Raw genomic sequence first — 12730 nt, 5'->3', positions numbered from 1 at the left:
ATAAACTTAATTAAATGCGTCAAATGGAGCCTAAATCTTGCACGGACAAATGCTTGCCATCATGACCAGTCACCAGTAATAACTTCTGGCAGTTCTGAATATTCGAACAAACATTTTGATCCTGCCCATTGATCTTACTGAAAGAGTTAAAATTGGTGAGGCAGAGGCCCCCAATTCTCACACTGGCTGCCACCATGGGAGAGTATGACAACAACTTCAAAGCGGCAGGTGTAACCAATGATCAAAGTCCTGCCCTTTTTAAATGTGTGTTCAATGTGTGTTCAACACATTTTAAAATGGGGGAAGGTTTCAATTGACCAGCCATGCTTTTATTATAACATAGATGACTCCCTCTGCATATGCTCCTATGAACACCAGAAGTATCAGCTTGGTAAACAAGGTGGTAGACTGCAGAATGCTTCACATGCAGCCAAAAATCCATAGTCTAAAAAAAGAAAAGAAAAAAAGAAACCCAGGATTTGAACCTTGGCATTGATACATATAGAAACACACAGGGCAAGATTCCTATGTGTTGGCAGATTTCTTTTTTGTATTAGGGCTTCCTAATCCAGTAAAACTGCTTATCTAAATCTTATGTCTGATTGGAAATACAGAACTAAGAAAGAGTTTTTTTATCACTATATTTGGCAAACAGTCCCATCATTTACCTGTTTCTTTATCCTCTTTTGTAACCAAATGTTCCCTTGGTAAAATCATTGCCTTAATTATTTTGATCTTTACTGCCACAATCTTCATGATTTTGTTTATGTTTTTCATTTCTTCCTCCTTAGTACTAACATCCTCTTTGTTTCTCCAGCACATAGTTTCACAACCTGTGAGATTCGTAAAACAAAATTACCCAGCTTTGCCTCACCAGCAATTGTACATTCAAAACGATCTCAATAGTTCATGCTCAAATAGAAAGTCTCAGAATTATGACCTGATTTGTAATTTAAATAAAGAGGTCAGGGTTGAAAAAGGAAAGTTTTTGTTTCTGATAAAATCAAGACATTGAGAATTCCAGATAAATGTTCTTACATGATTCCCTCAGCTAAAACACAAGAGGAAAGCTGGTATTACCATCACTGAGAAACTTTGAAGCTTTAATCCCATTGCAGTGATATTAAAGATTAAATCCTAATTGAGTTGAAAACAGTTGGATTATAGCTCGACCTTAATCTTTGAGCAGCTTAACCTTTATTTTGTTTACAGCTGGAGACCAGAATAGGGAAGAAAACAAAATGTGGGGAAAATTGGCTTGTTTCATGTGAAACATAAAATGAAACAAGCCTGAGGCTGATATGCTTCAGTTGTTTCTCTGTTGGCCCTTTTGCTAGAATCTAGAACTGTGGTTTGTGGAAACCAGTTGGGAAGACGAAGGGTGCATCAGCTGGAAGCTTGATCTCGTAATTCTTTGGCATTATATCTGAACTGAGTAATTGTATTTTTTAATTGAGTTGTTGCTAGAGTTACTATTGTTCTTCCTCCTGATGAAGAGTACCGTAGTTTCCCCTTACAGCAGAGAAGTTAAAGACACATATCCACACTTGAGTAGTATTGTCCAGGATATTTGTTTGTAGTTCTAGTCATACATGCGGGATCAGTGAGGTTTAACAACTCTGCTCCTATTCTATACCCAAACAATATTACCTCTGCTGTTATTTTTATGGTTCTCCAATGAAAAATTTAAGATTGTGTCCTTTACTCACTTATAGTTTGGGTTTTCAAAAAATACAAGGTTACCCAGTTATTTTAACTATATGCATATCAGTAGTGATTGAGATTTTGAATGATTGAAAAATATGCCAGTTGGGTATTTTATGGGAGTCTACACATTTAATTGGGAAAATAATTTTAATAAATACATAGGAATTTAATATGGAACAAGAGGAGAGGCAAGGATTCAACTAGCTTTGTTCATAAAGGATAATAATTATAGCTAAAGGTTTAACATTGATTTCTATAAAGATAGTCCTCATCTTACAACCGTAGAATCCAGTTGTAAGTCATTATGGTTGCAAATGACCATAATGATGAAGTAATTCTTTGGTCTTTTTCACCATGGTCATTAAGCAAAGGCAGCGGTGATTACGTGAACCTATTTTTTGAAGAAGCAGTTATTGCTGGAAACCAGCAAAAAAGTTCCCAGAAAGTAGCAATTAACATTACAGTCATGTGATTGTGGAATGCCACAAGAGATCTTAAAGCTGACCCACCCAACATAGATGGTCATGTGACCAGTGTGTATGTCTGTGGGGGCACAACTATTTACAATGGCTGGGTATGGTTTACTGGTCATAAAGCACTCATCCACTTTCAGAGACCATAAAATGATTGATTGCAAGTTGTAGACTTGCAAACATATGCATGCATATTTGAAGGTAGAACATGGATAAAATGGGAATGCTGTAGATCAGTTAGGCCATCTGGGAAACATATTACAGCATTAGTAAGCAAAAACCAAAATATCTCAAATATATTGCTCTGATGCTTTATACAACAAAACAGAAATACTCATTTATGATCCCATAAACATGTTGTGCAAAAAAGCTCTGTTTTCATTAGAATTTCAGAAAATATGAATATATGCCCAACAGATGGCTAGTGAACCCTGATCCGTGTTTTATATTATCCTTATGTTGACATATTGTTTCCCCAACAGTATTTCAGAAGAGCATGCAAGGGGAACAGGGCAATTAGATTATTTCCCATCCCCTGCCATTGGTTCCCAGCAGTCTGAGGTTGAGATCAGTTGCTTTGTATAAACCCAGAAAAAAGAGTTTAAAAACCTGCCACCCAGGAGTCAGATCTATGCATTACTCTATGCTGAGCATTGTGGCTCTTTATCAAAAGAACTGATTCTTTAAACTGCCAGCTTTGGAAAAGAAGCCCTTCAGGAGCAGACTTGCCAGCTAGGAAACTTCAAAAAAGCCAGGTCTGTAAAGCTGCTTTTTTTCCTGTTCAGTATGAGGAGTGATACTCTTAGAAGCTCAAGGATGGCTGGCCCTGCATTTATTGTTAGGCTCAAAGAGAAAAACCCCAAACTACCTCAGTTCCATAATGAAGGGGACAGTCTGAGAAATAGGAGGGAACCTGAGATGCTTAGTAGCAGGGAGGCTGGGAGTAGCTACCCTGTTTCCCTGAAATTAAGACCTCCCTGAATAATAAGCCCAATCGGGTTTTTGAGCACATGCATTAAAACAAGCCCTCCCCCAAAATAAGCCCTCCCTGAAAATATTGCAACGCAGCTGCAGCTAAGAGCCGAGGTGGCGCAGTGGTTAAATGCAGCACTGCAGGCTACTGCTAGATCAGCAGTTCAGCAGTTCAAATCTCACCGGCTCAGGGTTGACTCAGCCTTCCATCCTTCCGAGGTGGGTAAAATGAGGACCCAGATTGTTGGGGGCAATATGCTGACTCTCTGTAAACCGCTTAGAGAGGGCTGAAAGCCCTATGAAGCGGTATATAAGTCTACTGCTATTGCTATTGCTATGAGGTGACCACACTCGCTGCCTCCTGCACCTCAAAAATAATAAGAGCTCCCCAAAATAAGGCCAAGCACTTATTTCAGGGTCAAAAGAAAATAAGACCCTGTATTTACAGATTCTGGGCCCTTCTAGTCTGCCACTGGTTCCCTAAGCACTCAAAACAATTTTTTTTAAAAGTCCACACTTCTAACAAGGAATGCAAAAAAATCATTATCTTTCCTCCAGTTGATGCCGGAGTTGGAGGAGCAAAACGTTTCTTACTTGCTTCTCTATCAAAATGGAAATAAATGGCTTGCTCGGCTTTCTACATCCTTATGTCATGCTGTATGCAGCTTTGTGATTTTGTCAAAAAAACAAACAAACCCCTGAGCAATTCCTACAAGGGGAGCTGCCCAAGCCACAATGTTTCCTGAAACCTCTGTTGAGGGCTAAATCCCTGGGTGAGGCAGGAGTTTCTGTAAATGGGAAAGAGACTCTATGGAGCTATATGGAGTCACAATCTTTCCTAAATGTAAAGGTACCCCTCGCACATATGTGCTAGTTGTTCCCGGCTCTAGGAAGTGGTGCTTATCTCCGTTTCAAAGCCAAAGAGCCAGCGCTGTCTGAAGATGTCTCCACGGTCATGTAACCGGCATGACTAAACGCCGAAGTTTCACAGAACACTTTTACCTTCCCACCAAAGGTGGTTCCTATTTTTCTACTTGCATTTTTACATGCTTTCGAACTGCTAGGTTGGCAGAAGCTGGGACAAGTAACTGGAGCTCACTCCATTATGCAACACTAGGGATTTGAACCGCTGAACTGTCGACCTTTCTGATCAACAAGCTCAGCGTCTTAGCCACTGAGCCACCACATCCCTTTCCTAGGAACAACTAATTTTTAAACCTAACATAGCTGAACTAGAAACAAATTTGCTTGGCTGTCAAATACAACTGGTCTCATCGGATCATAGATTTCTAAGCGATGGTTTCAAATGGAGCATCTCATATGAAGATGTCCTAAGAAATATAGAAACAGAAAGGGAAAGATATAAAAAGATATAGATATAGAAATGTTAAATAATAAAAAGGCTGACCATTAAGTCCAATTTATTTGTTTGTTTTGATTTAAAGTCCCTCAAATAACCTGGCCCTGCACCACGATCCGGTGTGGCTTACTCCATTCTAAAGATAACATTTGCACAATTTTGTCACAGTTACCAAGTACAGCAAATTTATAGACTCCTGTTAAACCAATATAACCATGTAATTGATGAACATTCATCTTGGTGAGTCGCAAAGCATAAAGGCCTATAATCCCTGGCTTTGAATGAAATTGGTTCAGGCTTAGCAGGAGCCCCAGCCAATTCCAGTTCTAAGAGGTGTGAAACCTGCTTAAAGTGTGCATCCTGAGAGTTTAATTTGCCCGGTATAGAAAACCTTTTCTTAGAGCTGCTTATACAAGTTTTCCAGTTATACAGAAATCTGCACATTCTGCTATTAGAATACTTAAACATATATCTGCATTTACTGTATCCTTATGTGTCTTCGGATTTCTGCAAAAAAACATTTTAATCAAATAGAGTAATGAATAGAGGAGATGATTGCTCACAGGCACAGGAGAAGTATTTTAAGAGATAGTTACAAAGTATGAAGTATGTAATTAAGTACAAAAATATAAAAATAGAGGTAGCCACAAATCATGTGATATGTATAAAACTCATAATCTCTTTTAAAACTCTAAACAACCATCCAGAGTTAAGTGTGGTTTTTTTGGCTTTGTATCTGTATCCCTCATCATCTAATTGACCTCAGCTGACCTTAAAAACTTGTGTTGAGCCTGACTGGGATAGGAGAACGTTAGAAAATGCAAGGGCTGAAGACTAGATTGGAAACTAAAAAAAATCATTGTGGAATAAAATATTTTTTCCATATGGTTGCCAAGAAAACTATATGCATTCCTGGCCACAAAGTCATGAGAAGTGAAACTCAATTGAAAGGCAAATGTTTCTTTAGTCTTTGCTTAATTTCAGATTCTTTTGCCAAAGAATACTTAATATATATTTTTAGATATACAGCATTAACTGACCTGCAGATTTGAACTATAGTACTGGGAGCAGTAATTATATTGTTGCTACTGATTATGGGGCAAATGCCACTTGCCTACTACTTTTCTAAAATGGACTAAATGTGCAGTATAGAAATCAGGCTATCATGTGGGGTTTCCAACGTTGGGACTTGCTGGCATACATTTAAGCAGTCTTTGAAGTACAGTTCAAACAATCGATATATCCTGGCAGACAAAAATAATCTCGGATGCACATTGCCTCTCCATTTTCAGCTCTGAGGAATACAATTAAGCTGATTTATGGAAGATGTTTTCTTGAGTTAGTTAGCTAGTTTCTTTTATAAATTCTCCCTCTGGGCTCAGTGCAGTTCCCTAAAACAAGATGTAAACATTTCCCAACTCTTCAAAGCAAGGAACCTATGGGGGACGGGGGTATGTGTGCTCTTGTTGCCTGTTCAAGTAGAAAAATACATTTCAGCACTTGGCTTGTTCTTACAGGGGCCCTATGGGTGTGTGTTGTATTAAATCCACACTGCACACTAGAAGAAAAGGCGTGCTGGCTGCGACAGCTCCGGAAGTGGGGTGATATGGATGTCTGTCCACTGGAAGATGGAAACTACAGCAATGAACTTCCCAACATCACTAGTGCCCTTACTCAGAGCTCTAGTCACAGGCAAAGTAAGTGTGGCGGAGATAGTTTCGCTGTCTCTTATGTAACATCTTTCTCTAGTTTCCATAAACACTAAAAATAATCTTATAACATCCCAGTTATGGGATAATAGAAATCTAGTTCAGGGCATAGGACTGCTCTGCATTTCATCTGGTAGATCAATGAACAAAGGAATGTTGCCTGAAGGCAAGGAAAAGGGGTGTACTACTAAAACTCCTGTGTCTTTTTGATTGTTCGTAACCTTCATTTGGGTGACATGGTGTGTCATAGAGCAACAATTTTTGAATCAACCTACCTCAAATTAGCTAATTTACAGAATTCAGGACCTGTGACTCCTGTGGGCAGAATGTGACAAACGTTGCAAAATTGTGGCTGCTTCATTGTGCTGCGCTGCCATAGCTGCAATGATCCTCATTTGCAACACTCCTTGCCAGCTTTTTACAAGGACAGTCAGTGGGGAAGTTGGCTGGAAGTTGGAATTCACTGTCCCCTCTCACTGTCTTTTTTTTTTGGCGGGGGGGGGGGTTGCTGGCCAGTGATCATTCTCTTTCTCTGTTTAGGTAAGGGATTATTTTTGAAAGGATGACCCAGTGGGGCACGGGTTGCCTAGTTCTTATTAAAATGTCCCAATTGGAGGAAAATGGTTTTGATTCAGATTATCAGAGCTCTATAAATCTTGTCTTCTTCCTCGCTCCTGTCCTCATAATGGGATATTTCAGTGGCCTGCCCCCCCTTCCTCTGTTCCTGATTTTCTCTTTAATTCCCTCCCTGTACTCTTGCTCAGTACCAGGCAGTGGATGGACTCTGCTGTAGGTTGTTGTTTTTGTTGCTGTTGTTGTAGTAATATTAACTGGACATTATCCAGTTTAGAAAAGAATTGGTCAGCTCTATCTGTCTCCTCAATTATTTCCCCATGCTGTTTTGTGCTGGAAATGCTATAATTTGTATAACTGAGTTTTATAACAAAATTTTGTTATAACAATTTTGCTAACAATACTTAGCAAAAGCATCGTTTGAATGCTTTGCAGTCTGAAACATTCCTGGCCAGCCCTGAACTCCATGCAAGCTGAATGCATAAAAATGGGCTCATATTACTTTCACAAACTTGGTGTGCAAAGTTCCCAAATCTTGTTGATATTGGGAGAGATATTTTCTCACATAACATGGCAACAGCGTTCTTGCCTGACCTTATCTTGTAAATGGCAACGAATCCTGCGAATAGATTTCTTATGGTGACAATAGATCTGGAATGTTGTACAAAGATTTTGATATCCTCCGCGTCTGTCTTTTTAAAGGGAGCTTAAAAATTGTGTGACTAGCACAGCAAAGCACAGCATAGAGTTATACACTAGTGTGTAAAATAATATAATGCTTGGTTCAATGTCCTGCTTAGAACTCTTCCTAGCCCTTCTGTCAGGGATTGAGTTGTACTTTCCTTGGCCTGTGTTCAGTTTTAATGCATGTGAGCAGTTTGGTAGTAAACAGGTCCATTGTGACCAATGGATTCCCCCAAGCAGAGGGAATAGTTTGAGAAGACCACTCTGCATTTAGATGTTCTATCTGATTAGCCTTGATGGATGGGGGACTGTTTTCAATGGCCACCTGCTGGAAGACTAGTTGGCTTCCTTGTGCAATTGATTGTCCCCTGTGAGAATCGATGCCATGTTGGATAGGGTAGGGATCTGATCCAGCAGGATGCTGCTTGGGTTTTTATGTTCTTATCTGTTCTTTTCCTTATAGGCCCTTTAACACGGCCACGGCGCACAGTATTCACTCGTGCTATTGAAGGCTGTGACCTCCACTGGCAGGACAGTCACCTCCAGCGAATAATCAGCAGTGATTTCTACATTTCTCCATCTTACCCCAGGGAGGGTGAGGGTCTTCTTTTCAACTCACAAGGACAACCGTTGTGGCTGGGTAAGCTTCCTGGTTCTGGTTGCTGTGCAGGTTTTTTTAAAAAGAATATTTGTTGAAGAAAAAGCTGTGATCCCTCTAGGACAGAATAATATTCTTGCATTTGTGGGTGCTGCTGTCCCTCTCTAAGGACACATATTTCACTTACTTATTTTCCAGAACTTGAGAAGCCTGGCACTTAGCCACTTGCAATACTCAATACTCACAGAGCCCTTTTTCCTAGCTCTATATAGGGATACTGTGTATTGAAACACTCCTAATTCAGTGTGGAAAGAGTTTGCTGATGTTGTAATGAAATGCAACAGTGCTCGAGTTAATTAGATCACGAAGTCTACTAATAACAAAACTACAAATTGGTTGAAATTAAATGAAAGGCATTAAAACTGAAATCCATAGCCAAACATTGACGTTACTAATGATTGTACTGTAATGGGCTTTTCATCTAGATCAATGAAGCTTACTGTGCTAAAATTAATCCCATATCATAATACAACACACCTACCTCTTTACAGCTTCATTAGGAAAGTAAGACCTATGTAGCACAGAATACAGAAATTCAGGGATATAGCGGCCAGTGCATGGGACCTCAGTCAGGTAACAAAACATTTTAGCCATCTCTGCATCTTCCTTCTCCTCCTCAATCCTTATTTGGATAGATCATTTGAATTTGCCAAAGACATAAATGAAATGCATTGTCCAATCTTCTTGCTTCCTTTTCTTGGGGCTCCTCCTGGAGGAAATTGAGAGCATTGAGGACTTGTTTTTGATTTGCCAGCAACATCTGAATGATACAATTTTAAAAAGGTGTGCATACTGCACATAGAATGAACAAACTTTTGAAAAAAGAGACCCAAGCATTTTCTTCGGGAGCATTAAAAACATGGAGCAAATCAGCTAAGGAAAAAGAATGTAGCTGTCATTAAAGATCTTGAGATACCTTACAAAAATATTTTCTTCACAGATTGTCCACTCGTGTGACTTTCTGTCTGTATTCCCCATGACACAGACATTTAGAGAGGAAGAAGTTCTTTGCAGCTTTCCAACCAGTCTGTGTCATCTGTTCCTCTCCATGTCGTTGTGAGGACGGGATGGGACAATGACAATAATCAGGAACAGATGGATTTCTATGCCATGCAGTTGTGTTGCCACAGGACACGACGTTCTCTGGTAATAATACTATCAGGAATGGCACAGAACATACACTTGATACAAAATCATTTCCAGAGAGATATTCTAGAGGTTGAGCAGAAGTTATAAAAGAAAGAAGACTACATCAGGTTTCTATTTCATAAAGAGCTCTGAGTAAAGAGGGGGTTTGAAGGATGGAATTGTAACTGTGGCTTTGTTTGAATGCTAGATGTAGTACCATGTTTCCCTGAAAATAAGATCTCCCCGGATAATAAGCCCAATCGGGCTTTTGAGTACATGCACTAAAATAAGTCCTCCCTCGAAAATAAGCCCTCCTCAAAAATATTGCAACACAGCAGCAGCCATGAGGCGACCATGCTCACCACCTCCTGCAACTCAAAAATAATAAGACGTCCCTGAAAATAAGCCCATAAGCTTATTTTGGGGTTCAAAAGAAAATAAGACACTGTCTTATTTTCGGGAAAACACGGTAAGTCAGTGGGACCAGGGGAGGTTCAAAACATACACAGGCAACGTCCTTTTGCAATAAAACTAGAATGTTAGGACAAAAGGCTATGCTAGGATACAATTGTTCCCTCATTTGCCTTCGTTTTCTGAAAGGCAGAATCTTTTAATATTTTCATTTAATATAATATACTATAATCAGAAGAAATATTACATCTGTGTATTTGGGTTATCTTTTGAAAGGAAGGAGTTGAAAATTCAGTTTCATGGATGAACGTTATACCACTGTGGGTTTTATTTGGTTTTATTAAAAACTAAGGTTAGGATAATAGTGGTTTGGCAGATACAAGAGGTGAAATACAGAATGTAAGCTGCATATTACACACATTCAATGCTGCACTAGGAAAAAGGCAAACCAAGAAAACCAAGCAAGCATCAAAAGGCCTATTTCTACATGTTAGTCATCATTAAGGGGGGGGATGCAACAGAACAGAATATATAAATAAAGCTTAGCTTTAAATTCCTAGTGTTCAGTTGATTCTTGAGCATAGACTGCCTGTATAATTCATTTGTCTCTAATTGAGACTTAATTACCTTCTATCCTTACACGACGCCACAGAACATGTCCCAACTGCTTGTGCCCGGGTTGATGCCCTACGGTCCCATGGATACCCCAAGGAGGCTCTCCGTCTAACTGTGGCCATAATCAACACGCTGAGACTGCAGCAACAGAGGCAGCTGGAAATATACAAGCATCAGAAGAAAGGTATGAATTAGCTTGTGTTTGTGACTTTGGTACCAATCCAACTTTCTGAATGTTAATTTGGACTTCTTGATACATTATTTTTATGCTGTTTGGAACATAACAGATCCCTGAGTTTCCACCCTGATCTTTCCAAACAAATTTTAACCGTAAAGCAATTATTTTTGCAAATATCTTTTAAAAAACAACTATCCATTTGAAGTTGGTGTTGCCCATATAAAGGATACTTGCATAAGTGAGTGCTGTTGGAGTGAGTTGGCCATTGCCTTTTTGTAAACACAGAATGCATGGAATTTACAGTACTTCAAAAACTGAAGCCAAAACTGGGTACAACCTTGTTGGTGACAACCTTGTCACAATGGAAGAACAGAGAATAAATACAACAAATTAAAAGGAATCCCTATTATCGGTTGCAAGTTTTCAGGGATAGCTTTGAGCATTATGGTTTGGAAGATGAAGCCAAAGAGGCTGCCCTGTGTGACCTCATACTAGGATTTTTCTTGTTTTGTGCCGTCCTCTAGAACTATTGCAAAGAGGAGCAACCACCATCACAAACCTGGAAAGCTGGGTAGGACATCCTCTCAATCCGATTGGCTGCTTATTTCTCACTTTGACAGAAGCATGTCGAATAGAGGATGAAAACAGCCTTGATATTTCAGGTATGAGAATGAGAACTTCAGATTGCAAACTTTGAATTCAAACCAGCTTCTGTTCTTTTTCCCTATGTTTAGTTTGGAGCCATGTTGTTGTTACTGAATGCTTTTTTTGTCTAAAAGCTGTATGTATATGAATAAATGAGAAAAACTCAGCTCACAATTTTCAATGGAAATGCAGCCTTCCAATAGCCCTTAGAATTTTCTCAGGTAGCTCTTTAGCTCTAGCTGATAATATGACATCTTTGATGATTTGCTCTTTGGCATCTGCACTTGGCATGGTTGACTTCTGCTAAGCACAGGCTATTCCTGAGGAATTGATATCAAATGAAAATCAGTTTCAGAAAATATTCCAGCTACTAGCAGAGTAAGCAGTGTTTCATTCTTTTAATTTGTTCATAGTCCAAAGGTTGGTGTAATACTCCTTATGATTCCTGTGCAGTGTACTTCAGAAGTTGTGAGATGGAATTAATGGAGGTGTGTAGCTCAGCCCAGCTGCACCAGTATAATTGAGCACATGATCTGCAGCAAAAACAGCCACTATATTGTGCTGTGAGTGGATAGTTTGGACCAATAGCATTAATAGAGCCAACCTGATGTGTATCTTGGAAGTCGTGAAAAGAAATTATAATTACAGTACTGTATAGAGTGGGATCTACCTGTCCTATTAATTCTTTTCTTGGCCATCAGATGCTAGTGAGTCAAAGCCTCCAGTGTATCAGCATGTGCCTGTGGCCAACAATTGCCCTGAGAGTGGGGAATCCTACCTATCTCTGGCTTTGGAAGTGGCACTGATGGGGATGGGGCAGCAACGGGTGATGCCAGAAGGCCTTTATGCGCAAGACAAAGTGTGGCGTAATGAGGAACAGATTATTGCCTGCCTGCAAGAGCTGGAGCTTGATGCTGTATTGGTGCAGACCCTACGCAAGCAGTGCATTCTGCTTCTGGAAGGTGAGAGAATTGAGATGCTGCTGCCAGTCACATGAGAGATAAGGCTGTGTCCACAATCCGGGGGGAAATTTTTCATATTTCCTCAAGTAAATTCCATATCGGAAACCCGGTCAGTTTCCCTTGGTCACTGTAGCATATATTCCAATGAGATAATGGTATCAAAATACTTTTGAATAGAAGAATTTGATAGTGACATGTATTGGAAAAGAGGTTGGGAATATCAGCATTTGATAAAACAGATTACACAGTATTAGAGATTTTAGGAAGAGAATTTTGTCTTTGATGGTAAAAGAGACAGGATGAGATTGGAAATCTCAGTTTTATTGAGGGACACAAACGTTTGTGAGTTGCAACTCACTTCATTAGATGCACAGAGTGGTTAGATCTTTGTAGGTAGAATTGGAGTGAGGGGAGCAGGGTGGAGGGGAGGACAGGGTGGTGGTGCAGGTTCTACATGAAACAGATTGAAGACCCTTATTAATTAGCAATAGTAATGTGTTAGAAAACCATTGTGTTTGATGAGATGTTTTGAGATTGACTTTGCTTGATGGTGCTGTTAAAAGTCCAATTTTGCCAAAACAGCCCTTTTGCAATCTGCAGTGATGTACCCTGGCAAGTTGCAATGTTCTGATATTATTTTGTCCTTGTTTTGAGT

General features: G+C 39.6%; 1 protein-coding gene and 1 long non-coding RNA gene across 2 annotated transcripts in view; one reads left to right on the top strand and one right to left on the bottom strand.

The window, feature by feature from the left end:
- ZSWIM5 (zinc finger SWIM-type containing 5) overlaps positions 1-12730 on the top strand; it is a 168531-nt gene that overhangs the window by 140406 nt on the left and 15395 nt on the right. The window contains exons 5-9 of the mRNA XM_014066302.2: positions 6030-6209; positions 7942-8118; positions 10328-10474; positions 10993-11130; positions 11815-12075. Coding sequence (XP_013921777.2) covers positions 6030-6209; positions 7942-8118; positions 10328-10474; positions 10993-11130; positions 11815-12075 — 903 coding nt within the window. The remainder of the gene's footprint in view (positions 1-6029; positions 6210-7941; positions 8119-10327; positions 10475-10992; positions 11131-11814; positions 12076-12730) is intronic.
- LOC148044620 (uncharacterized) lies at positions 8617-10438 on the bottom strand. Its single transcript, XR_015697282.1, has 2 exons — positions 10303-10438; positions 8617-9291 (listed from the first exon to the last, which is right to left on the bottom strand). It is a non-coding gene; the product is annotated as an uncharacterized LOC148044620 (long non-coding RNA).

Source organism: Thamnophis sirtalis, unplaced genomic scaffold (genome assembly GCF_051295495.1).
Source record: "Thamnophis sirtalis isolate CommonGarterSnake01/CBP01778 unplaced genomic scaffold, rThaSir2_p1.2 scaffold_7, whole genome shotgun sequence".
Lineage (NCBI taxonomy): Eukaryota > Metazoa > Chordata > Lepidosauria > Squamata > Natricidae > Thamnophis > Thamnophis sirtalis.
The sequence above is the reverse complement of the archived record's forward strand: the minus strand, read 5'-3'. Positions and strand labels throughout refer to the sequence as shown.